Genomic DNA, 25,887 nt, shown 5'->3' on the forward strand with positions numbered 1-25,887 from the left:
GTAAAACACTCATATTTATATTTAGAATGTGTTTAAAAGTAAACAGAAGTTCACTTACTTGTCTTAATCTTTATTAGGCCTAGCCCTCGACTCCCCCATTTTTTCGCCAGGGCCTAACTGAACTGGGTAAACCAAGTGGATGACTTGAGAATTAATTAAAATGACCCCGTATAAAATGTTCATACACATGTGACAATGATTCTTAGTTGAAAATACACATTGTTTAAGTCTATAAAACCTTCCTTATTTAAGCATATTCTTATTATACACTTTAGTTGTTTTGACCATAATTAACCAGTGGCAGGGTCCTCATGATGAAAATTAACCATTTGTGGCCTTGGTGCTGAGGAAATACAAAATGACTCTCGGGTCCTTATGAATCTCAAAAAGAGCTCATTAATCCATGGCTAGATTAGCTCAATTACAGTTGCTCATGTGATGCCCTGCTGCTGCTTTTCTGTATTAGAAACTAGCTCGAGAATGATATGTTAAAAGAGAGGCAGTTGGGCCTCCCTGGTGGCTGTGTGGTAAAGATTCTGCCTGCTAGTACAGGAGACATGGGTTCGATCCCTGGTCTGGGAAGATCCCGCATGCCGCAAAGTAGCTAAGCCTGTGTGCCACAACTTCTGAGTTGCTCTAGAGCCTGGAGGCTGCAACTGCTGAAGCCCATGTGCCCAGGCTGCATGACAAGAGAATCCACTGCAATGAGAAGCCCAAACACCACAACTAGACAGTAGCCCCTGCTTTCCACAGCTGGAGAAAAGCCCATATAGCAACGAAGACCCAGCACAGCCAAAAATAAATAATTTTAAAAAGAGAGGGTGGTGGTTTAAGGACCAGCTGTTCAGGCTCATAAAACATAAAGTAAATCCTAGTAAAGGAAGATTCTGTCTTGGAAAACAGACATAAAATGAAAGGCACACGTAACTTCATCTGTAGGTTAATGTGTTTCTGTTACGGTGGTAGAATCAGGCTCTGTCTTCCATATGACATGAGGGTCTTTTTATCCTTAATTATAGGCCTGAAGTCATAGGCAGGCCTATTTCTAATTTTCTAGCTTTGGTTCAAAGAAGAAGTTTGAACCTTGCTTATCAGGGTGTTTGTCCCAAGGCTTTTTTGAGGCCTGATTTTGTGATTTACTGGCTTTAGGACATCAGTCAAGCTATTTATTTTCCTGAACCTTGGTTTCTTTATCTGTCACATGTGAATAGTATCTACCATTTTTGTTGAGACTGAGAGACATGGTATTCACAGACTGTGGTACAGCACAGTAGACAGTATTTCCTTTTTTGTTTTAAACGCTGTATTGGTGGAGCAATACTTTTGGGTTTTTTTGGACAGTGTGTGACTTTAGATCATGATTCTGCCAGTTACTAGCTGTGTGGTCTTAAGTAGCTTGCTTAATTTCTTTGAGTCTTTTGGAGAAGGGAGGAAGAGGGGAAATTATACCTTGAGAGAGTTCTATGAGAATTAAGTTAACCTAGCAGATATATAATGGCTAGCACAAAACAGTCACACTTAATAAATACAGGATCCATTTCTTTTAACTGTAATGGAGTATACAAATGTAAGGAGCAAACAATGCAGGTAATTAGTGATGAGATTGGATCAGGGTGGTGACGGGGTGGAGAAAGAAGCAGATCATAGTGTATATTTTTTCAAAGGTAAAGGAAATTCGATACAGAAGAGAAAGTACTTTCTGCGCTCTGACCTTATACAGGGTGTGTCTCTATACTTCTATTTCTGTCGTTCTGTAAGATGAAAATAATATAAAGTATATCCTTGGATTGTAATGACGCTAACTTGAAGGTTTTGTGACATCTTTGGAGAGTGGGTTACGGTCTCACAACCCCAGAAATGGTACCTTACTATTCAGTGTATTCTCGTTCTAATATCACTTTCGATAGACATTGTCATCTAAGCTCCACCAAAAAGTTAGTGACTTTTCTGGGAGTAGAGACCCCCATCCCAATCAAAGCAAAACCTGGAAGCATAAAGGGAAGGAAATCTATTTATAAAATGTATGTAATTATTTGTCACTTGAAATACAATCAGCAGAGCAGCAACTCAGATCTTATTGTGGATCAGTGGTGAGTGATTTCTTGGCTAAGGGAGTTTGACTTGCAGGGCAAATACGAAGCACTAAATATTAACATTTCAGAATTGTATTGTTCTGAGTGTTTATTTAAGAACTCAGAAGTTTGCTGATACCAAATCTTGGACATCAACCTTCCAATTTTTGGAGCAATATTAGGTTTCCTGTGAAATCTCTGACTTGAATATAGCCTCTGATTTCTTGTGTTCCCCAAGCTTGAAACTTGAAGAAAAGAGGTAAAAAATACTGCTTCCCTCTAGCCATTGCTCATCTGTCCTCCTTTTTTCCAGATATTCAGAGTGGTGTGCATCTGTTTGGGTAATCCACCAGAGACGTTCACCTGGGAGTATCGTGACAAAGATAAAAACTATCAAAAGATTGGCCCTGTAACACCCTTGAAGTTTTACAGGGAACATGTCAAGCCACTCTTCAATATGGAAGATAAGGTTAGAGACTGGCGATGGCAGCCACTGGCTTTTTACTTTCAAATGCCTGTTGACTACAAGAAAGAGTATCCAATTCCGGGGTTAATATGCATGGTCATCCAACAAGACACTAAACCAAATTTTTCCTCCTTCTTCTGAAGTATTTTATATACCAGTTCAGTTGGTCACTCAGGATTCCCAGCGCTCCTTCTCAGAGACTTTTCTAACTGTGGGTCAGCAGTCAGTTTAATTCCCACAGCTCCCCTTATCTGGGCTCTGAGTCATTCTCTGGTCCAAAGACAACAAAAGTCTATTGGGCATTTCTTACCATGGATTCAGAGCATCATTGTCTATGGGCCCTCTGGGGACTCTCGTGGAAGGGAGCAGTATCTCAGCCCAGTTTTTCCCACTAACTTCAGGACTTCTCCACCTTCCTAGCAGGTGCCAGTCTTCCCTTTTTTATTGGCATGTTGACCCTCTTAAAGGGCTTTCCTGGTGGCTCAGCTGGTAAAGGATCTGCCTGTAATGCAGGGTTTGATCCATGGGTCCCGGGAAATCCCTGGGAAGATCCCCTGGAGAAGGAAACGGCTACCCACTCCAGTATTCTTAGCCTGGAGAATTCCATGGATAGGGGAGTCTGACGAGCTACAGTTCATGGGTTGCAAAGAGTTGGACACAACTGAGTGACTTACACCTTCACTTTTCACTTCACCCTCTTAAAAGCAAATGGCTTTGTTTTATCATTGTACTACCAGGCATTGAGCCTGTCTTGTAACTTGAGAGCAGGGGCCTTCTAGTGATGGGCTCCTGAGTCACCATCTTGCCTTACTGGTGCACACAATTCTTCAGGATTAGTTTTAGGGTGACTCTTGCCAATAGGAAAAATGGGTTGATTGCAGCTCCCAAATGTCTGCCTTCAACTAAAGAGAATATACAGGGATCTCTGTCAGAAGGACCCTGCCACCTTTTGTTTCTTGGTTATTTAACAGTGTGTTCGTAATGCTTATTCTTGTAGGCAGAGGTGATGAGCTCGATACAAATATATGAACTTGGAGGGGATGTCTGTGTCTTGATATTCCTGGTGTTATGTTCTGATCAACGTATTCTTGATCTCCTAGATTTGTTTAGTGAATGACCCTCGGCCTCAGCACAAGTACAACAAACTTTACACAGTGGACTATTTAAGCAATATGGTCGGAGGGAGAAAAACTCTGTATAACAACCAGCCCGTTGACTTCTTGAAAAAGATGGTTGCTGCCTCCATCAAAGATGGAGAGGTTGGTGTTGTTTCTGTGTCTTCTACACACAGAGTTAAAGCCTCTTCTTCCAAGTCTTTGGTGTAAAAGGAAGATAGGACATATGTTGACATTCTGTCTTCCTCTTTCCTCTGTTTCTAGGCTGTATGGTTTGGCTGTGATGTTGGGAAACACTTCAATGGCAAACTGGGCCTCAGTGACATGAATGTGTGAGTACAAGAAATTTAAAATAGAAAATCATTTGTGGGTTTTGGCTGTTGGCGTGCACTCTTGTTACGAAGTGACTCAGCTGAGGTTCATTCAGAGATTAAGCCTGAGGGTGGGCCTGTTTCTTTCCATTTTGTAGAGTTTGAGGATTCATAACTGAAACGCTGGAACACCACATATTTATATGCTCTAACCTGGGAAGTCAAGATCATATCTGAGTGGAAGTTGTTGGATGCTCCTAAATAGTCATACTACATGAGGAAAAAACTTTTTTTAAAACTTTATTTTGTATTGGGGTATAGCTGATTAACAATGTTGTGGTAGTTTCAGGTGGACAGTGAAGGGACTCAACCATGCATATGCTTGTATCATTCTCTCCCAAACTCCCCTCCCATCCAGGCTGCCACATAACGTTGAGCAGAGTTCCATGTGCTATACAGTAGGTCCTTGTTGGTTATTCATTTTAAATACAGCAGTATATTCATGTCCATGCCTAACTCCCTAACTGGTCCTCCTCCCCTGGTAAACCACAAGTCCTTCCTCTGAGTCTGTGAGTCTCTTTCAGTTTTGTAAGTAAGTTCATTTGTATCATTTCTTTTTAGATTCCACATATAAGGGATATAATACAATATTTCTCCTTGAGGAAGACAGTTTAAAAAAAATTGATTAATGTGTAAATCTGTTAAGTGTATTTGGGATGTAACAAATGGTTTTCTAGGTCTCTTGTTTGATGTTTGAGTCTTCTTACTACTTCTGTTATTTTGATACCTTATGTATTTTGTCTTTATGACAACTAGGACTAATTTGCATACACACTTTAAAGCATTCCTTCTGGTTGTTGATGACAGTGAAGTTTCGTTTGTAAACCAAATCATGCTAAATCCTTGACTGTTAAAATTTATCACATTAGTATTACTTTTAAGTAATTATTACTTGTAGGAAATTGAGTAAATATCTTGACAGTTAACAGTAGGAGAAAGGAAATCTGCTAAAAGAATTCATGAGGTTTTCTAAACTTTGAAAATATTCTCTAATATTTTGACATTTATTTAAATTTCAAAGTTAGCCATGGTCTACATGAATTCAGAAACTGAATTCTACCAGCTCAAAGTGAAAGTCACTCAGTCATGTCCAACTCTTTGTGACCCCATGGACTATACAGTCCATGGAGTTCTCCAGGCCACAATATTGGAGTAGGTAGCCATTCCCTTCTCCAGGGGATCTTCCCAACCCAGGGATCAAATCCAGGTCTCCCACATTGCAGGCAGATTCTTTACCATCTGAGCCACCGGGGAAGCCCAACCAGCTCAAAAGAGACCATTTTTGAAAGAAATACTTCAAAAACTTTTTGTTGTTGTTGTTTTCTTTCCATATTGACAGTGCAGCCTTTCGTCAATTTTTTGATGAGGGGAATTTATGTTTAATAACTTCTTATTTTTCTGAGTGCTTTTGTGACACAGAGAGAATGGAATCCCATTGAGAGACTAGATTCTGCACGTACAATGTTCTCAGAAGAGCTGCAGCCCAGATTTGTCTGGAGCTGCTGAGCCCCTTCAGTTTCTTCTGTGATCTTCTTACAGCCAGAAGCCAATTATCCCCTGTGATTGTACTTTTTGTATTCTGTGCTATTATTCTTTTTTTAACAGCTATGACCATGAGTTGGTGTTCGGTGTCTCCATGAAGAACATGAATAAAGCTGAGAGGCTGACTTTTGGCGAGTCACTTATGACCCACGCCATGACCTTCACTGCTGTCTCAGAAAAGGTATGACCCCCAGCGTGCAGACACCAGTGTCTGCACAGGTGGACCTCCATTCCCCTGCGGGCCATTGAATCCAGCAGAGCTTCACAGTGTATGTGCTTCCTGTTAGAAGTTAGCTTCCGAGCAAGACATTGTACCCACCTCTCTGGGGGGTTGGCTGCATGCTCTCAGAAGTAATAAAAATAGGAACTTTCCATGAGGAACAGAATTTGGGTCAGCAGGGACTAAGGAAGTAACTGCTTCTCTGTAACTTTGGAAATTCTCAGTGTGAAAAGAGGTCAGCAAGGAAACTTGGAAGAAGACCACTTGAGTTTAATAAGGAGTTAAAGTGCCCTGAAAGTGCTCATATCCTGATGATTTACGTTCAGCCTTAGCTTTGTCATTCAGGTTCTTCTGCAGTAAAATGTCAGTAACAGTCATTGGTGGAATCCATGCGCAGTGCTGAGTTTATTCAGAGATTCAGGAAATTGGATGTAGAGTATTTTGGATTTCCCTATGGAATATTCTGACTAGTAATACCACTGTTTTTAGGATACAGTGTTGGAAACAACAACTGCAGTATTATCTTTCAAAAATAAGCCTCCTCATTCCCAGTCTGTAGAAGAGAGTTTTACTCCTGTGCTCAGGGATCATAAAGAAGAGAAGACATCAAACTATACTTTAATTCTTTACCACTGCAAACAAAAATCTTCTTTCCAAGCCTATCTAATTACTGGAAAGAGTGTCACAGAATAACTATCTTGACAATAGAAGCAAAATATTAGAAGGAGCTTTTCATAAAATGCTATAAATATTGAGATAAGATGCAATCGTAAATAAACTAGAATAAAATACTATTAAAATACTTAAATATGAACAACTTGGTATTTTATTTTATGTTTGGAGCTGCTATAAAATTCAGTGGATTTACAACTAAGCTCCTTAAAGTTAAACTTTTAAACTATTTAGAGGATTATTAAAAAGGAAAACAAAAACTTTATAATTTCCGAGAGAGTTTGGCTTTTTATCATTTTCCATCTCTGTTATAGAGTATTACTACTTTTCAGAAATAAAAATCATATATATTCCATGTCTTTTTCTCTGGAAGTTCCATTCTTTAATTGGTATGGTTTAGTAATACGCTCTTTTTCCCTCTGGGAAATGGAGCTACATTACATGTAAATATTATAAAGCAGAATTAATGTTATCATAACTGGAATTTTATGTTGAGATTTTTCTCTTCTCTCCGCTTTTGACCGCTATAAAACTAGTTTGCATTGCATTTGAATGATAATGCGGAGATAAATGCTTCTAAGTATTCTGGGATATCCTTTCTTGTTGCTGATTTCTTGGAATCCCTGAGAGGGAGTTCCAGATACTATTCTATATTTGTAGATGACGTGGCTTGATCTAGGTCATGCAGGAATTCATTGGCAAAGGCAAGAGGAAGCATTTTCAAACTTACTCTAATAAATGACTTTAGGTGATGTAGATTCTAACAGCGCTATTTTAAAAGGAAAGTAAAGATGGACTACAGTGCAGGGAGTAGAAAACCAAAACATTGAATAACCTTGACCCAGAGTGTATAGTTTATTGATCTGATTTTGAAAATCTCTGGGGCTGAGATTAAGGGGTAGTCCAGATAAGGGTATTTGAAACTTTTGGGTTTGATTGTTGGCTATTTCTGAGACGGAAAATTCCTGAGATTCAAGAAAACTGTCAGGAGTAAAAGTGAATCCCTTTTAGATGTGATTCGTGCAGTTTTATGCAAGTGGGAGTTGACAGATGAAATCATTAGGAGATAATTCAGGAGCCAGTTCTCTTCTCAGGCTACAAAGATTTAAGTTGTTCTGACATCAGCTAATGCTCTGGGTAAACATGAAAGAGAACAGTCTTTTCCCAAATGGAACCTTCTTATCCCTCTCTGTGTCACTGTAATAAAGACTGTAAATGAAAATTATCATGATGAGTATCATTTTATTGATGAAGATAGAAGATGAACAGAACTGCCTAGGTTTTGTTTTATGAGAATAGTGTTTTGCTTTGCCATTCTATCTCTACTGTATTAAATTCAATATTTGTGTAACCAAACCAGTAAAAAAGCACATTTGGGAGAGTATCATTTCTTGGTTCCCCTAAGTAAGAAAAGTAGGCCATATGATGGGAATGTGTTTGTTTTCTTTTTTAAACTCTTGACTAGATCTGAGATTCATTGGTAAAATAAATACAGTGAGATGCCTCTGCCTAAAGAATGCTAATTGAAAGCAAGAGTCCCTGGCTTCAGACGGTGTTCACTGCTTTTTGTAATTTTAACATTTTGTTTTTCTTAGCCAAGAGTCATTTTAATGTGCTTATTTTCTGTATACCATAAAATGTAAAGGAGAGAATAGTAGTATTTATTGTTTGGCTGAGTTTATTGCATTTTCACCTGAAGGGATTAAAAATCCACCTCTAATAAAACATTCTGTTAGTTATAGTAGAAGATACACAGCCCTGGTCATGTATAGCATTGCTGTGTAGAGAAGGCTGTTTCTTCTGAGTGGCTGAACAAGAGCTAAAATTATATGACACCTCATCAGGACAGATCTCATTTCAGATTCTATGCTGTCATCCACTCTTTTGCAGGATGATCAGGAGGGCTCTTTCATGAAATGGAGAGTGGAAAATTCATGGGGTGAAGACCATGGCCACAAAGGTAAGCTTACGCTGGTAATACTACCAGACTCAAAGTGACTGGGTTCTGTTCTACTCTCTGCCTCCTACGAGATATGGGAAGAAAGAGCTGCCCTGGTGTGGCTTTTTTTTTTTTTTTTCAGTAGTTGATCCAGTTAGCTAAATTATTAGCTGGACTATTCTAGAGAAAAATCTGAGGATCTCGTTTGCCCCCAGCATTCCTGCCAGCAGTGTGGTGGGCCTGAACGCCCTGGCTGGCTCTGACACCAGTGTGTGCTGGCATTTGTTCCAGACCAGTGACCCTCCTACACCTCTCTGTACCGGAATCCCTTGGCCAGTAGGAAACTTGAGTGCCCTTTGCCAGGACTGTTGGCTGTTCAGCATTTGGTGCCTTTTTGTTGGCTGCACTAACTCTAGATCAGAAACCTTCCAAGGAGGAGAATGGGCCTGGCAAGAAACTTGAGGCATTTATTGGAGACTCATTAGAAGTTGTGAAGTCTAAAGAGGAAGAGAATGCTGTGGTTACCATTTAGAACTGTTTTATTCTGACTATCAAAAGCCAGGCAGAAGTCTTAAGTAAATTCTAGTAATTGGGCTTTAAAAAAATAAACAAACAGATAATACGTGAGTTGTAGCAAATAAAAATTACAGATAAGCCCAAAGTCGGGGGGAAAAAAAAACCTCTAATAATCCTGACACCCAGAGATCACCATTCATTAACTGTTTAGAATGTATTCTTACAAATCTTTGAGACCATATTTTTTAAGACTGTTTTCATGGTAGATAATAGTAGATAAAAGCCTTTTAAGGTGGTGTTGTGCTTTAATTTTTAGGGTTTCAAACCAAAAAGTGGCAACTGCCCTAGAACATGATGCATGTCAGCATGTTTGCCTGGGTGCTGTGTGCATCTTATAGCACCTTCTTCCCAGAGTCCACATTCCTTACCTTAGCCAGTGGATTCTGGCTAGGAAGGACATGTTAACCACAGCTTACCTACTAGACTAGCTAGCTAGAAGGCTGGGAGGAAGTAGATAGGGAATCCAGTGAGATAACGCAGACACTTGGAATCAAACTTCAGCCATCTCACCCAAGCAGGAATCAGCTAGAAATTTTTTAAAAAAGGGAAAGAAGAGAAAAAGAAATTAGAGATCTCAACAACTCTCTACCTGTTACTTCCCTCTCTGTTTAAATGATTTTCCAGCTAAGTCCTTTAGAGCTCTAGAATTTCCAGGGGTAAAAAGGTGGAAGAAGGAGGGATGTAGAGGCTTGGAAGTGAGCACATGGAGCTTCAGTCATTTGTATTTGAAAACTGCTGTCTTAGAAGAGCCTTGACAAGGCTTGTGTATGCCCCAATTGAGCAGCACAGGCTGTTGTGATGGCTGACACCGAGAGGCCATTTCATCTGTCATTCCAAGTCTTTTCATCTCCCTGTGAAATGATCATGGGTGGATTTTGGCTTAACTGTCCCTGGGGTCTGCTGTGGAACTCTGCAGCTCAGTATTTATATGTAAACGAGTATCAGCACCGTTACTCTGTTCATCATCACGTGGCTGCATGCCCCCTTCTGTGGTTTCTGTCATTGTTCTGTGATTATGGGACACTTGCTAAACTGCTGTGAATTAAAGTGCAGCGTGTCTTTTGATTGTTGATTTCTAAGATGAGCTCATTTTAAGACACAAAAACATTGAAATTGGGTAGAGATGGGTTATAAACTTTAAGAAAGCTAGCAGAAAGATTTAAAAATAAGCAATCAGAATCCGTTATATATGTAAATTGATGATAGTTAAGAAATGATTGCAAAGGAAAAGCCTGAATTGGAAGAGTTTGGTGAACCCTCTATGGAATAATGGATTGGTTCAGGATTGAGAAAGGAGTAGGACAGGGCTGTGTGCGCTCACCTTGTTTGTTTAATCGTGTGCTGGACACATGGGCAGTGCCAGGCTGGATGAGTTCCAAGCTGGAATCCAGTAGGTAGGAGAAACATCAACAACCTCAGAGATACAGATGGTACCACTTGAATGGCAGAAAGTGAAAAGGAACTCAAGAGCCTCTTGATGAGGGTGAAGGAGGAGAGGGAAAGAGTAAGCTTAAAACTAAATATTAAGAAGACTAAGATCACGGCATCCGGCCTCATTACTTCATAGCAAATAGAAGGGGCAAAGGTGGACGTGGTGACAGATTTCCTCCTCTTGGGCTCTAAAATCACTGCAGATTGTGACTGCAGCCATGAAATCAGAAGATAATTCCTTTTTGGCAGGAAAGCTGTGACAAACCTAGACAGTGTGTTGAAAAGCAGAGGCATTCCTCTGCTGACAGAGGTCCATACAGAGAAGGCTGTGGCCTTCCCAGTGGTCACGTACAGTTGTGAGAGCTGGACTGTAAAGGCAGAATGCCAAAGAATTGATGCCTTTGAACTGTGGTAAAAGAGAAAACTCCTGAAAGTGCCTTGGACAACAAGGAGATCAAACCAGTCAACCTTAAGGGAAATCAACCATGAATACTTGTTGGAAGGACTGATGAAGCTGAAGCTCCAGTATTTTGGTCATCTGATAACAGCCAACTCATTGGAAAAGTCCCTGATGCTGGGAAGGATTGAGGGCAGAAGGAGAAGAGAGCATCAGAGGATGAGACTGGTGGATGGCATCACTGATGGAACGGACATGAACTTGGGCAAATTTCAGGAGATGGTGAGGGACAGGGAGGCCTGGCTTGCTGCAGTCCACAGGGTCACAAAGAGTCAGAAATGACTGGCTGACTGAACAATGTTTTAAAACATAAGGTTGTTTCAGATGAAACTGTGTAGCTTCTGTTTCATTTTTGGTCTTATTTGGTCCCTGTAAATGGTTTGTTATCATAAAGATTAGTGTCTAGGAAAAGAACTAAAGTTATGGTTTGTTTAGACCAGCCTGAACCATTGGCTTGTTTCTGAGATATTTTTCTATCTATTAAGAGTCACTGAGTTTGTAGATAGTAGTGATACCCATTTAAGAGAGGACAAATGCTTGTAAAGTCAGGCAAATATTCTGTTTTGTGTAGAGCAAGTTACTGTTTTTATTACTTTGAACCTAAATACCTACTCTTAAAGGTGATTCTAGATTACTTTGCTAATTTCTTTTTTTCCATTCAACTGTACTATGCCCCACTCAATAAAAGTTTTGCTTCTGTTCACTTACCTATTCCATTATTATGTTGAGAGAGCTGGGGTCTTGATCCCCCTGATCTGCCTGTAATCCTTCCTTGTGAAACCTGCAGCTGTCGAGTTAGGACTAAACTAGCTTTTTTTGTTGTTCTTGAATAAGTGAAATGCCTGAGATTATACAGACTAAAGCATTTCAGTAGAGAGCCAAAAGAGAAGAAATTGAACTGAGTGGGTGTAGTGTATAGTTCGTTCAAAGCCAAAAATAAATTATTCTCCTATGTTTCTTGGTAATGTTCTTTCTGACTTAACAGGAAGGAAGGAAAGAAAACATGATCTAATTTAATTGGCACACTTGGCCTGACCTTAGGGAGAGTACGTAGTATGTTATTATGCTGGCGATGTGTGTTTACCTCAGCAGGGCCCTCCCGTCCGTCATCCTGGTGGGCATTGGCCACCATGTCCGATGCAGAACCACTTTATGCTCTTTTAGGAGACGTGACAACCTTAAACACCGTTGCTAGGATTTTGTTTCTGTAGATAGCATTGTTGGCAGTTTGTTACTGTGCTCTAGGGGATTTCTGCTTGTTACGATTGATGGTTTCTCAGAAAGCAGTGTTGGTGATACTACAGGCCGGCGGCAAACACAGCAGAGGTACTTGGGCCGGCTGCCTTTTTCCCCTGCCCGGCTCTGGCGTTGGGCTTCCCTGGTAGCTCAGCTGATAAAGAATCTGCCTGCGATGGAGGAGACCCCAGTTCCATTCCCGGGTCGGGAAGTTCCCCTTGGAGAAGGGATAGGCTACCTACTTCAGCATTCTTGGGTTTCCCTGGTGGCTCAGACGTTAAAGAATTTGCCTGCAGTGCAGGAGACCTGGGGTTCGAAACCCGGGTTGGGAAGATTCCCTGGAGGAGGGCATGGCAACCCACTCTAGTGTTCTTGGCCTAGAGAATCCCCATGGACAGAGGAGCCCGGCAGGCTACAGTCCATGGGATCACACAGAGTCGGACACAACTAAGTGACTGAGCACCACACACCTCTGGCTTTGGTCTTCCCCATTGGTCATGTCCATGTCCCTTCCTGCCCTGAGTCTAGTATCAATGATGAAATCCAGTAAACTGACCATTTCCCAAAGGGGATAAATATTACCTCTGCCCACAAGAGACATAAAGGGAGAAGTTAATTTTTATCTTACTAAATCCATTGAGTTACTTCATATTGGTGAACAGTAGTGTTCTTAGTCAGCTGGACTGAAAACTAGATACATATCTGAGATGGCATACAACCTACCTGACTTTTCTCCCCTCCTTCTTGAAATACTTAACTGTGCATTTTGTACCTTCTTTATGGATCGTATTAGAAATGGTTCCGTAGCTGAATGAGGGAGCAGACCTTGGGACCAGTTACATTGTCTTTCATTTTGAAAAGCTGACAGCCTTGTTAGAGTTAAGTAGTTTGTAAAATGTTTAAGAATTCAAAATAGGGGAAATAACCTTTGGTGCTTTTTGCTCTTAGTCAGAAATTCATCTGAGAAGAGCATAATCTTTATGCCAGAGGGACCTACAGGTCATCTCACTAATAAATGGTAGATCCAGAATTATAATTTGGACAGTCTGACATTAGAACCTACTGTTTATCACTAAACTGTGTTTCCTCTTAGCTTCTCTGTTCCAGTAGTATCTGGTCTGCTCATAGAAATAACATGGTTATAGCATGTTTCTTTGATTTTTTCTTTAACCTTTTTTTATAACTTAGTTCTTTGATTTTTTTCCCTTAATGTTTTATCATGGGCAATTTCAAGCCTATACAAGCAGAATAGTATTCAGAAATTCCCCATGTGTTCATCACCCAGTTTCAGTAGTTATAAACATTCTGCCATGCATATAACAGAGTACTGATAGTCAATAAATTGAATTCTTGGACGGTTGCCCTAATGAACCAGTCTTGTTATGGAACTTCTTTTTATGATTGGTTCACTTAGTCATGAGATGGTATTCCAGTTCTAAAGTCTGATACATCAGAGCCCTGAAGGTAGAATTATAACATACTTCTTATGTTTGTTTAGTCTAGTTTCTTAATATGCTAAATAGCACAACTTCTTAGGTTAGGGGGAATATAATTTTCTAACTCTTCAATGGTCACTGAAGGAAAATCTTTATCTTTTAAAAATTTTGTTTCTCTTAAGTTTTCATTTTGAACCAAGATTAGTTTTTCATTTTTCAAATTGCTTTTTTGCCTTTCAGCTTCAACTTTGAAGTTGTTTTTAACTCACATTCTTCATCTTACATGTAAGCCTGTTCTTGATTTCATTTTAGTATAATTTCCAGACTTCCTCATGAGGCTTTGGCATGTTAGAGATTAATCTGGAAAGAAATTTAACGAGACTGATTCACATTACATCTGACTTCTACTGCTTTGTAAAAACCAAAAGCATGGCCTTTAATTGCCTCACCATGTGATTTTGGGAACAGAATGTTCAAAGCTAGGCACAAATTTCATCATATCCCTTACATAATGTTATATGGTAGAACCAAGAGAGACAGCTGCTTCTTTCTTGATTACAGATCTTGGACAGTGATTTGTCTCCTTGTGGTTCCACATTTCTCTACTGGTAACTTGGATAACGAGCGTTTTCCTTATGATGTCCTGTAGTTTATATGTAGCCATCTAACTGTACACTGTTACATAACTCTAAAGAGTTCAGTGAATAGTCTATATTTCTATCAGAGGTACTCAGGACATATAGTTCATAGCATCTTGCTTGCTTCATAAGAATTCAACATTTGCTAATGCATTTGTCCTGTCCCCCCCACCCCCACCCCCACCCTGCCGCTCATAGCATCAGTTAGAGTAACTTAGGGTATGAACATGCATAATTGTACACATGTTTTATGGGAATAAGTGAAAACCTGTTGAGAGGTTGTGACTTACCCAGGTTGCCCAGTGTTGGAGATAGAATTGGGATTGAGATTTCTTAATTTGACACAGGCAGCTTCCCTAAGAATGTATATTACCTACGAAAGATAACCAGTTATTTGCAGGTCAGTTTGAGTTTTGGTTTGGATTTCTATCACAAATGTAAATTATAGACATTATTGAACTGAACTTGCCAAAATAAGAAAATTATATGAGCCAAAAGCAGAGGCTTCTGATTTCCTGTAAAAGAGCAACATACAAATATGTTTTGTCACCTCGGGGTTTCACGTCTCTCCAGGCTTTCAGGTCTCTCTCTGACACCATCAAATTCGGGTATCTGAGTTCTCTCAGAGGGACTCCTCATCATCCGTCCTCATTAACCACTGAGCCTGGTTGACAGAAGCTGAAAAACAGTGAATGAGAGTGGAAGCTCGTGCTCTCGGGGCCAGTTGCTTCCTTATCCAAGGATGTGACTAGGACGGGGCGTGCCAAGTTGCTTCAGTCGTCTCTGACTCTTTGCAACCCTCTGGACCGTGAGCCTGGCAGGCTCCTCTGTCATGGGATTCTCCAGGCAAGAATACTGGAGTAGATTGCCATGCCCTCCTCCAGGGCATCTTCTCAACCCAGGGATCAAACCCACACCCTTTATATCTCCTGCATTGGCAGGCAGGTTCTTTACCACTAGCACCACCTGCCTACCATTTGTGAGAGAAGGCTCCTCCTAGCCTACAGGCCGAAATCGGTTTCACGGAGAAATCCTTTCACATTTAATGTAGATCCCTGTGTATTTCCTTTGTCCTGTAGAGAGGATTTGTCATTTTCCCCGGTGGTCTCCAAGGTATGTTTGCATTGCTTTGAGAAGGATAGAGGTCAGACACGGAACCCAGCACCAGATGCCTGGGAACACATACTGGCTGTCCCGCCTATTGGCTGTGTAGCCTTGGTCATGGTGTTTAACCTTTATAAGCCTTAGTCTTCTGATCTGTAAAATGGGAATAGTAATTGTACCTACCTCACAGGGTGTTTGTGAGAACTATGCCAGGCATATAAGAAATGCCCGAAAACATTAGCATCATTGGTACCATTGTTAATGTTCTCTGTAGACAAAAGAGAGCAGAAGAGCAGGAACGTAAGATCTCCTCCCTCTGGGAGAGGGCTGTCTAACCTGCCCACGGTTCTAGCATCAGGTCTCTTAAGAATTCAGGACCCTCGGTGACCATTGGACTACATCTCCAGTTTACTGGGTGAATGACTTATCATGTGGGCTTAGTCTTTCACGAGAGAAAGCAGCGGAGGTGAAGAAGCCATGCCAAGGAAAACCCATTAGCAGCAGTGTCGCCTCACATTTATCGAGGGGATGCAAGGAGCCGTGCACAGACCACGGTGCGAACGTCTCTGACCCTCGGAGGAGTTCACGCTTCTCCACCCGGGACGTGGAAGGGGATTTGAAGAGGGCTGTGATGTGACGGAAGTGGCAGTCGTGGTGTGCTCCTCAGACTGTCAGATACAGGATAAGTGGACCAAGAAGAGCCAGAGGAGGGGTGAGTTCTCCAAGAAGGCAGATGACCGCAAAAGAGGAGGAGCTGGGGAGAGCCCGCTTGGGGGAGACAGTAGAAAGACATCGAAGCTGAGGTTACTGAAGTCACAGGACTGGGTGAGAAGTCGCGGGACTGGGTGATGTCAGGGAACACTTGGTGGAAAATAGCGCTGCAGCGGGGCAGCCAGAAATGAGTCCAGCGGGGAGGCCTTGGGGGTGGGCTTTAGAGCAGGTTTGGGACACTTTAGGTGGAGGGAGGGTAGACACCCAACTGTTCGTGCCATACCAGGAGCATCGTGCACTTGCTTCCTCCACATGCTGGGTATGGGCAGTGGGCAGGCTGAGTATTGAGCTGGGACCAGTAGGCTGTAAATCTTGCTCCGTGTGTTGTTTGTAACTTACTATAAGAACAAATATGTAAAACACAAATCTGAGAATAAATGCACAATAACATAGGGGATAAACTACAAGATAGACGATGAGTGATTGGAACTGGGGAGGCTCCTTAGTGATCCTTCAGAGGCGAGCAGAGTTTTAGGGAAGATGCTTGGGTTGTGGGTGTTTTGGGAAAGGACGTGGGGAGCAGCCAAGGAGAAGGCGGCTGAGAAGTGTCGCTCTTGACCTGTGGAGCGTGCTTCAGGCAGGTCCAAGGCATGGGGCCAGGAAGTAACATGGCCTGTCATCCATGGAGCTTTTGAGGAAAGAGCAAAAAGCCAGCTTTGCCTGAAACAAATAGGAGTAGTAATGTTTGGGGTCAGAGAGAAGTCATTAAGTTTTGGCAAGAAAACAGACCCTTGAATGACACCTGAATTTGTGTTTTCTCCTCCTGTCCAACATCGGAGATGCTGGCAGGATTTTGTGTGGTCTCAGACTAGCCTGGATAGTGCTCACAGTCCAGGGAAACAAAACAGTCCGACTGGCTGGTGCATTGCCTTCTCTCCTCAGCCCAGAGGTGGACAGGCTTCTGGGCTCCTTAGCAGCCGGCACTTCCTCGGGAAGTGTGCACTTCTGCAGACTGAACTTTGTTGTGGTTTGATGGTTTTTAAAAAAAGGCAACCCACAAACCAAAACAACCCTCTTTCCCAACCACATTTTCCACTCTGCCTTCTTACCAGGGAGATGGAATCTTCCGTAGCCTTTGTTTCTGAACGAGGCCACAGGTAATACACAGCTGTAAGAGCAGCCCTTCCATTCTCAGCAAAAGGTTCAGGATCCTGAAGGTATGCTCACCACAGAGCCAGACTTTGGTATCTGGCCTGGAGGAAAAAGAGGCCTCTCCTCAGATCCCTGTCCAGATATCTGTCTCATAAGCGGTAGGTTTGTTTTCTTTCCAAAATGTCCAGCCCATCCTGTTCTCCAGCCTTCTAAACAAATGCACTTAGAACACATGACATCTCTCTGATTTAAAGGGACAAAATACCTCATAAACAAACCCTGCAAAACCTGGGCGCATGACCATCAGTGTGGGGTATGTGGGCAGATGGAATTGGTTCCGGACAGTGTCTGGATTAGAAACTAGATTACGTGCTGTCTGTTGGCCAGATACCACTCTGTTTGCCACTAAGTACTCTTTTGGAGGAAGCTGAGCCCCATGGAAAAGACTGAATTTGAAGTTAAGGCCTGGATTTGAGTATGGGCTTTACTTAACGGCTGTGACTTTAAACAACTCATACCAACCCTGCCTACCTCATAGTGTCGCTGTGAAGATTAGAATGGAAACAAGGATAGATAGTGGGTATAAAATTGCACTTTGAAGTGTAAGTTCCCTACAGAGCTATGTGTGTGTTTTTGTTTCATTTTGCTTACTAAGGTATAATTCTTTTACTAAATAATAAAATTATACTGTTCCAAAATAAAAATACAAAGAAATATATAAAGAGGACTCTTGTTTCCATCTCTGTCACTCTGTATTCCCTTCACCTCCCGCGTCTTTGAGGTTCCCATTCTTTTCATTTCTGTTACGACTTTCCAGTGTGTTTTAGTGTACCGAAGGTAGCATATCTTATCTCCCCGCTCTGCACCTCCTCACTTCACTTAGCAGCGTGTCTCGGAGGCCTGTCAGTATGTTTCCACATCAGTACAGTTTTATGATCTTGCATTGTCTGGATGTACCATAGTTTACTTAACCAGTTCCCTTACTTGATGGAGCTTGGGTTGCTTCCAGGCTTTTGCTATTACAGACAGTATTTCACAGAGTTTATCATACAGTGCTTAGAACAGTGCCTGACAATAGAAAGAGCTGAATGTTGTTGTTATTTAGTCGCTGTCATATCAGACTTTAGGACCCCATGGACTGTAGCTCACCAGGCTCCTCTATCCATGAGATTTCCCAGGTAAGAACACTAGAGTAGGTTGCCATTTTCTTCTCCAGGGGATCTCCCTGACGCAGGGATTGAACCCACAACTCCTGCTTTGGCAGAGATGTTCTATACCACTAAGCCACCAGGGAAGCCCAAGTTGAATAAGTATTAGCTATTGTTGTACATAATTACATGCATATTGTGTGCATGCAGTTACTGTGTGTCTATAGGATGAAATTCCAGAAATGGCATTGTTTAGTAAAGAGGGCAAAACACTCGAATTTTCCCATTCCATAGGGGTTGTGTCATTTTGTATATTTGTAGCATACTCCATACAAATGTAAGGCATGCTTCACACAGTGTAACTAACAGAAGTGGTTGACAGATTGTTACTACTTAATTACCTTTGAAATTGTGTATGTTCATAGCTGTGTCAAGGCCTTAATGAGTGGTTTTCATTGAGACTGTGTTTCTTATGTTTTCTTACCACTTACCCTACGTTGCTTTCAATTTTTTTTTCAATAGCAGGGAAATGTTTATCAGTTCAGTCTAGTCGCTCAGTTATGTCCGACTCTTTGTGACCTCATGGACTGCAGCATGCCAGGCTTCTCTGTCTAATCACCAACTCCTGGAGATTGCTCAAACTCATGTCCATCCAGTCAGTGATGCCATCCAACCATCTCATCCTCTGTTGTCCCCTTCTCCTCCTGCCTTCAGTCTTTCCCAGCCTTGGGGTCTTTTGTAAGGAGTCAGTTCTTCGCATTAGGTGGCCAAAATACTGGTGACCAAACTGGTTAAACTATGGTACATCCAGGCAATGCAAGATAATGAAACTACTGATGTGGAAACATCAAACAAAAATGTTTATAAACATAACAAAAAAAACTCAGAAGCCATAAAGGAAAAGATTGATAAATTTGACTTCATAAAAAACAAAAAAAAATTTAGTACACTAGAAAACGTCATCAACTAAATTTTAGAAGGCAAAATGCATAATAGGAAAAATGTTTGCAGTCATTATATTAATATATAGAGCCCTATTACTGATCACTGTGAAAATGGCAAACATACCAGTTAAAATTAGGAAGAGGTCCCAAACAGACTCTTTACAGAAGAAAACTGAATGGCAAGCACGCACAGACAAAAGTTCAGATTGGACCTAAAAAGAAAGTTGTAATTATATATACCCACTATTGATAAGGACATAAAGAAATTAAATAGATGATTAAGGATGTACACAGAGGTTTAATTACAAAATTGTTTATAGCAGTGTTGTTTCTAAGCATGAAAAGATAATTCAGATTCCAGCAATAGGGAATTAAATACATTTTGGTTTTACTCATAAATTCAGCACTTAAAAATTATGGTGTAGATAGTTTTTTTATTAATATGAAAAGAGCAATATTGAAAAACAGCATATGTGATACTCTGTGGTATAAGAACATTATGCTCTCGTTTTTATTAAACGTATAGCATCTACACATATAAATTTTTATCAGAGGATGTATATGGGATTTTCCAGGCAAGAGTACTGGAGTGGATTGCCATTTCCTTCCCCAGGACATAAAACCTAACTAGGGCCCAACCTGAGCTTCCCAGGTGGTGCTAGTGGTAAAGAACCTGCCTTTGTAAAGACCAATGCAGGAGATATAAGAGACGCGCGTTTGATCCCTGGGTTGGGAAGATCCCCTGGACAAGGGCATGGCAACCCACTCCAGTATTCTTGCCTGGAGAATCCTATGGGTAGAGGAGCCTGGTGGACGAGCTATAGTCCGTGGGGTCACACAGAGTCAGACACAACTGAAGTGACTTAGCACACATGCACAGGGTCTAACCCAGGATGGTGGGATCGTAGGCAGTTTTAAAATGTATATTTGTCATCTTTTCATCCACCTCTTCCTTCTGCTCCTCTTCCTTCATTTTATCATCGTCCTCCCTCTGTCCTTCCAAGATTTTTTCATAAGGAGCATTAATTGGATAATCTTTAAGGAGTCAAAAAGCAATATAATATTTCAGAATTTTGAGGGGGAAATCACCTATCCAATGATATAAAATTATCATTGTTTTTCATGTTTTCTCCCCCTGTGTATTTGGAGTTTTAACATAGTTATAAAGGATACACTATTTTTATATACTTTTATTACTTAAACATTTTTTCCATGTTACTGCATAGTCTTTGTAACTTCATTTTAAATGACTGATTAATATTTTGTGGAGTGATTTCTCACTATTTATTAGGAAGTTTGAAATATGAGACAAGTGTCAGTGAGGCTTTCCTTCCCTTTCTGGGAGCCTTTCTTCAGCCTTGAGTTATCAGCATCAAGTGAAAGATTGGCAGTGACTTAATGAGGCCTCAGTCATCTGGCTTCCTTAGGTTCAGGCAGCCAGACAGATTCATCACAGCAGAACAGATAACTTGATTTTGTCATACCTTTTTTAAAAATAGCAACAACAACAAAAATTGAACCACAAGTAGTTTGTTAGTGAGGTGAAATATTTCACAGAACAAAGCAAAACATTTCTCATTTATAAATAATAATATATTTATCACCTTAATTTATGTCTGAAAGGTTTAAAACTTAGATCTTTGGTAGGATTTCAGAAAACTGATTTTTTAGGGTAAAGTTTTTCTTAAACGCACCCACTGGAATCCCTTCTGTTTCTGAGTGCATTAGGCCTAACCCATCTAGAGCTATGTCTACAGATGCTGTTTCTCCCTTTACAGACCCATACTGCTCTTTCTCTTAACAGATATAGAAACATTGCCAGTGTCTTTGAGGGACTGTTCACTTATTTTATTTCTTCCTCTTCCTTTCTTTATTTTATTTTCTTGCGTGTAAGCAAGACATTTAATGTTTAAACAAAATTTAATTTCACCTTAGTCCCTAAAGCTGACTTTCTTTATCTGTTTATCTATTTGTTTCCCTAAATGCAACGTCAGGATCCTTGGAGCAGATTTTTGTTTTCCTTTATTGTTTGTTTCTTTGGTTTTGGGGAACGCCAGTTTCTAATGGCCAAGGTACAAGAGGGCTAGAAACTGCAGCTTTCCTCAGATCAAGATGGCTGCTGTAATCCGGCCGAGTGGGCACCTTGCTTGCTCCTCTCCACAGCACTCACTCGGGTTTCAGACACACTGATCCTAATCTTCTCAGTCAAACTCCGGGATATGCAGTATCAACAGTTAGAGCAGCCACAAGGTCATTATCTACCCAGGGTGCAATTACTCCGCAGCCACCTAGACTGTGAGGCTTTGTGGGTCCCCAGAGAACTCATATCCTGAAGAGAGAGACTAATCAAGGCAGGTCCTCTTGGCAGGGACCCTGAAAGGGTGGATTACAATTGATAGGAGTTTTAATTTGTGAGGACTTAATCTTATCTCCTGCTTTTGGAACAAGATAGCGTAGATGTACTTATTGTCCATTTTCTTCGGGCATTTTTTGAAGACTCATTTGATTGTGTGATGATAGTATTGTCTAAAGGACACAGAACTTTATTACATGAATCTGCCTCCATCCTTCACCTGCCTCGCTGCCTGCCCCGAGCCCCTCTCAGGATTTATTCAGTGAGCATTAGGGTGAGAGGAAGGATGCCTAATGTCTCAGATGGTGTGGCACTTAGTAGCCTGGTCTCCTGACCACTGAAAACTCCTCTTGGGCAAGGCAGATGCTGAAACTTTTTCTCAGAAAGCATTTACTTAGGATGCAGCAAGAAATGGTACCGGCTGGCCCTTCAATTTACCAAGCCTTGGCTGCCTGAACTCAGTGGCAGTGACGTGGGTGATGTGAGAGGCCAGGGACTTGGGAACGTTTGTATGTGTTCTTCCTGGTGTCTCCTATTGAGAACGGAGCCCTGGATCATGAGGGGATCATCGTGATCTGACTTGGCATGAGCCCTTGCGCACTTTTCCTGGCATTTTTTGGAGAGGGCAAACACGCGGTGCCATGTCAGGATGAGCTGCCTTGACTCCTGTCGGGGAGGGGCAGAGTGCGGCAGAGACGAGTTCCCCGAAGCAGTTCTGTTTTCAAGTTAAATAATGTCCTCTGTCATACCATTTAGTTTATAAAAGTAGACTTACCATCACGTTGCCTTTTAATTATTTAAATCAGCCTTGCTTTTAGGGCAGCAGTTCTCAGAGTGGGCCCTGAGGACCCCTGCCAGGTCCCTGGGACCCTTTTAGGACATCTACAAGGTCTTCCTTCCTCTGACAGCATATCTGCATGAGGCCAGATTTGCTGCTTCTGCTTCATCCAAAAGAACAGTTGCAGCAGACTGCACACAGAAGCAGATATAAGAATTCAGCTGTCTTCTGCATCACAAAGTAATGCCACTTTCCTTACTAAAATTTATTTTGTATTGGAGGATATAATTATTTTTTCCTAAGCGAATCAATATTTATAGCTTTCTGTTTTAATTTTTAATATTGTAAACATCAATAAGTATAACCCACATCAACAACTGTTTAGAGTCCTCAGTAGTTTCAAGTGCACAGTCGTGAGCCTGGGGCCAAAAAGTTTGAGAACCAATATACTAGAGGACCACCTTAGGAGAAATACCTACCTCTTCTCCCTCTCTCTTGGTCCTCTGTAGTGGAAAGTGATATAGCACAGACCTAGATTTGCACACTTGCAGAGAAAAACGGCTCAAGTGTCTAGTATATAGCAGGTGCCAGCTGTGGTGATGAAGATCGCTAGTTACTATGAGTGCTCGGCGTGTAGGTAGTAACCTGTGTAGGTACATACTTTTGTCCTCTGCCCTCTCCATGGCCGATCCTTATTTTAAATACACACTTTCATCTCTTGCCTTAATTTCACTCTTTGTATTAGCAATGCCTCAGGTGAAGCATTTCCCCATTTCAGTTTGGTGGTGGTATGATCCTGAAGAGGAAATTATGTTGTCCTAGTGGAGTCTAGGGGCTTCCCAGGTGGTGCTGGTCGTAAAGAACCCACCTGCCAGTGCTAGGAGGCATAAGAGACACAGGTTTGATCTCTGGGTCAGGAAGATCCTCTGGAGGAGGAAATGGCAACCCACTCCTGTATTTTTGCCCAGAGAATCCCATGAATAGAGGAGCCTGGTGGGCTACAGTCCATAGGGTCACAAAGAATCAGATATGATTAAAGTAACTGAGCCTCCCACCACTAGTGGAGCCTGTGAGAGTCTCCCTGGTGGGAAAGGGCAGGTTCTAGGGTAGATACCTGATGACACCATACTTTTTCTCAGCTAAGCCTCAGTCTGGGGTGTTAGTACTGCTGTACCCCTGTTCATTCCTACCACTGGAGCGATCCATAAATCCCAGGGCCTCAGCAAGGAATATAGGTCAAGCGACTGTTTATTCTTCACCACAGATTTCCTCCTAAGAAAGCAGAGACTCACACAGTATCATCTGCAAATAAGCGTCTCCCTGGGAATGAAGACCAGACCTTGTCAGGATTCCCCTGATGGCTTAGCTGATTGTTGGATAGAAATTTATGGTAGGGAGGAAGGAGAGAAAACAGCCAGTGATGCTGAGAAGGTGGGATGGGTATGCTTGCCTTTCTGGCCCTAGAGGTTAACCCCCTACATATGAACAAGAAACATTTCCACCTACCTTCAGGGTCATTGACTCACCCTCTGTGAGGCAGCCTGAGCAGTGGAATAGCACAGGATCTTCGGTCCAAGGCCCAGCTCTGAACTTCACCCACGTGACCTGGGCTCATCACTTAATTACTCTGAGCCCCAGTTTTTCTAACTGGTAAAAACATAACCCTGCTGTCCTGTCTGCTTTGTAGATTGCTCATAAGACTTCATCAGGGGGCTTCTCTGGTGGTCCATTGGTTAGGAATCTGCCTGCCAGTGCAGGGGACAGGAGTTCAATCCCTGATCCAAGAAGATCCCACATGCTACAGAGCAGCTGGGCCTATGAGCCACAACTACTGAGCCTGAGCTCTAGAGCCCAAGGACCACAATTGCTGAAGCCCATGCACCTAAAGCCCATGCTCCAGAACAAGAGAGGCCATCTCAACGAGAAGCCTGCACACCACAACAAACAGTAGCCGTGCTCACTGCAACTAGAGAAAGCCTGTGTGCAACAACAAAGACCCAGTGCAGCCAAAAATAGATAAATAAAAACTTTAAAAATAATCAGGTTAAATGAAATTACAGATGGGAAAGCTGAAAAACATGTACGAATGCTAGCTTTGTGAAAGATTTTCTCATAGTGCCAGTAAGGTTTTTGTTCTTTGCCCCTTGCTTTCTGGACTCATGAGGCTCCTGTTCTCTTCTCCAGGTTACCTGTGCATGACAGATGAGTGGTTCTCTGAGTACGTCTACGAAGTGGTGGTGGACAAGAAGCATGTCCCTGAAGAGGTGCTAGCTGTACTAGAGCAGGAACCCATTGTCCTGCCAGCCTGGGACCCCATGGGTGCTTTGGCCAAGTGATGTTGCCTCCAGCTTTTCCTCTTCCTGTGGGACCTGAAGTAGCTGCAAAGGACAGATCCAGGGACTGAAGCCAAAGTGACATAGGTGACTGTGTGTTCCCACAGGACACAGTCAGACTCTTGGATTTCTACTCCAGGAACTTCGTTGGGAAAGTGTGCTTTATGCTGAAACAAAATATTCTTAAAGAAAAAAAGGGAAAGATCAGGTCACACTATCTACTCTCCTCATCTCCAACAGCTCAGGATCTCTTAGCATTTTAATCAGATGTAATTGTTTGTCTTAACTCTGTCACACTGGTTTGGTTCTGTGTCTGTGTTAATAAGGCAGGAGAGGATGAGCAAGTGAGGTGTGTGGAGAGAAAGCAGACCTAGTGCTCCTTGTTCCTAGAGTAGAGTGGGGGGAGGGTGCCCTAATATTTGAGCTCTCAAAACTGCATGCTGCCTGACAGTATCACTGTCCCTCCTAGGTGGCAGTCACTGAATTCAGTTTTTGTCAAGGTAATTCTGAACTGAACTGAATTCTATGTGCCTCGAATAGCCCAGGAATGGGAGGTTGATCAAAACTGACATGATTCCTTCCAGTTGTTCTGAAATGTGGAGAACACGGCTCTACTTGAGTTGTGGTTAAGTAGAGGGTTAGAGAGAGTGGGTGAAAGAACAACCAAAACCTTATCATGATCTGAATTATAATCATTAGAGGGAGCTCTCGCCAAATGGTTCAACTTCTGCCTCTGGAATTGGGAGTTGGGTGGGCACAAAAAGGGGGTATCATCCATTCTTTCTGACAACTAGATGGTGCTGAGAAGCTTTTGAATAAAACACTTTGCTAAATGAGAGTATGTTGGCTTATTTGACCTGAGAAGTGTGTGTTTATTTGGCTCTAAAGGAAAGTAGCCAGGAGGCTCGTGTTCTTGAACATTAAGAAACAGCAAGATGGTTTAGAGCTTCTCTGCCTTGGCTTCTCTGTGGGATGTGTGATTCTTCCCAGCCTGTGCGGATCCTCACTGGCTTCTGCAGAGGGCTTTTAGGCACCATGTTTAGGAGAGCTGGTGCCTCTGCTGCTTAACCATCATTTCTCCAAGCAACAGGATCACTGCAAGAGTGGGAAGTAAGGCTCGGCTGGGTCCAGCCTTAGAGTGGGCTGAAGAGTATGTATTTTACTAAGATTGGCCTCTCTCACTGAAAGCAAAG

The 25,887-nt window shown here is 41.8% G+C and overlaps 1 protein-coding gene across 1 annotated transcript in view; it reads left to right on the plus strand.

The window, feature by feature from the left end:
* Positions 1 to 25,530, plus strand: part of BLMH (bleomycin hydrolase) — a 40,906-nt gene extending 15,376 nt beyond the window's left edge. The window contains exons 7-12 of the mRNA XM_043478875.1: positions 2,386 to 2,541; positions 3,639 to 3,797; positions 3,918 to 3,985; positions 5,630 to 5,747; positions 8,349 to 8,418; positions 24,546 to 25,530. Of these exons, the coding sequence (XP_043334810.1) occupies positions 2,386 to 2,541; positions 3,639 to 3,797; positions 3,918 to 3,985; positions 5,630 to 5,747; positions 8,349 to 8,418; positions 24,546 to 24,697 (723 nt within the window). The 3' untranslated portion in view covers positions 24,698 to 25,530. The remainder of the gene's footprint in view (positions 1 to 2,385; positions 2,542 to 3,638; positions 3,798 to 3,917; positions 3,986 to 5,629; positions 5,748 to 8,348; positions 8,419 to 24,545) is intronic.
* Positions 25,531 to 25,887: the final 357 nt, after the last annotated feature.

This window comes from Cervus canadensis, chromosome 1 (genome assembly GCF_019320065.1).
Source record: "Cervus canadensis isolate Bull #8, Minnesota chromosome 1, ASM1932006v1, whole genome shotgun sequence".
In the NCBI taxonomy this organism is placed as follows: Eukaryota; Metazoa; Chordata; class Mammalia; order Artiodactyla; family Cervidae; genus Cervus; species Cervus canadensis.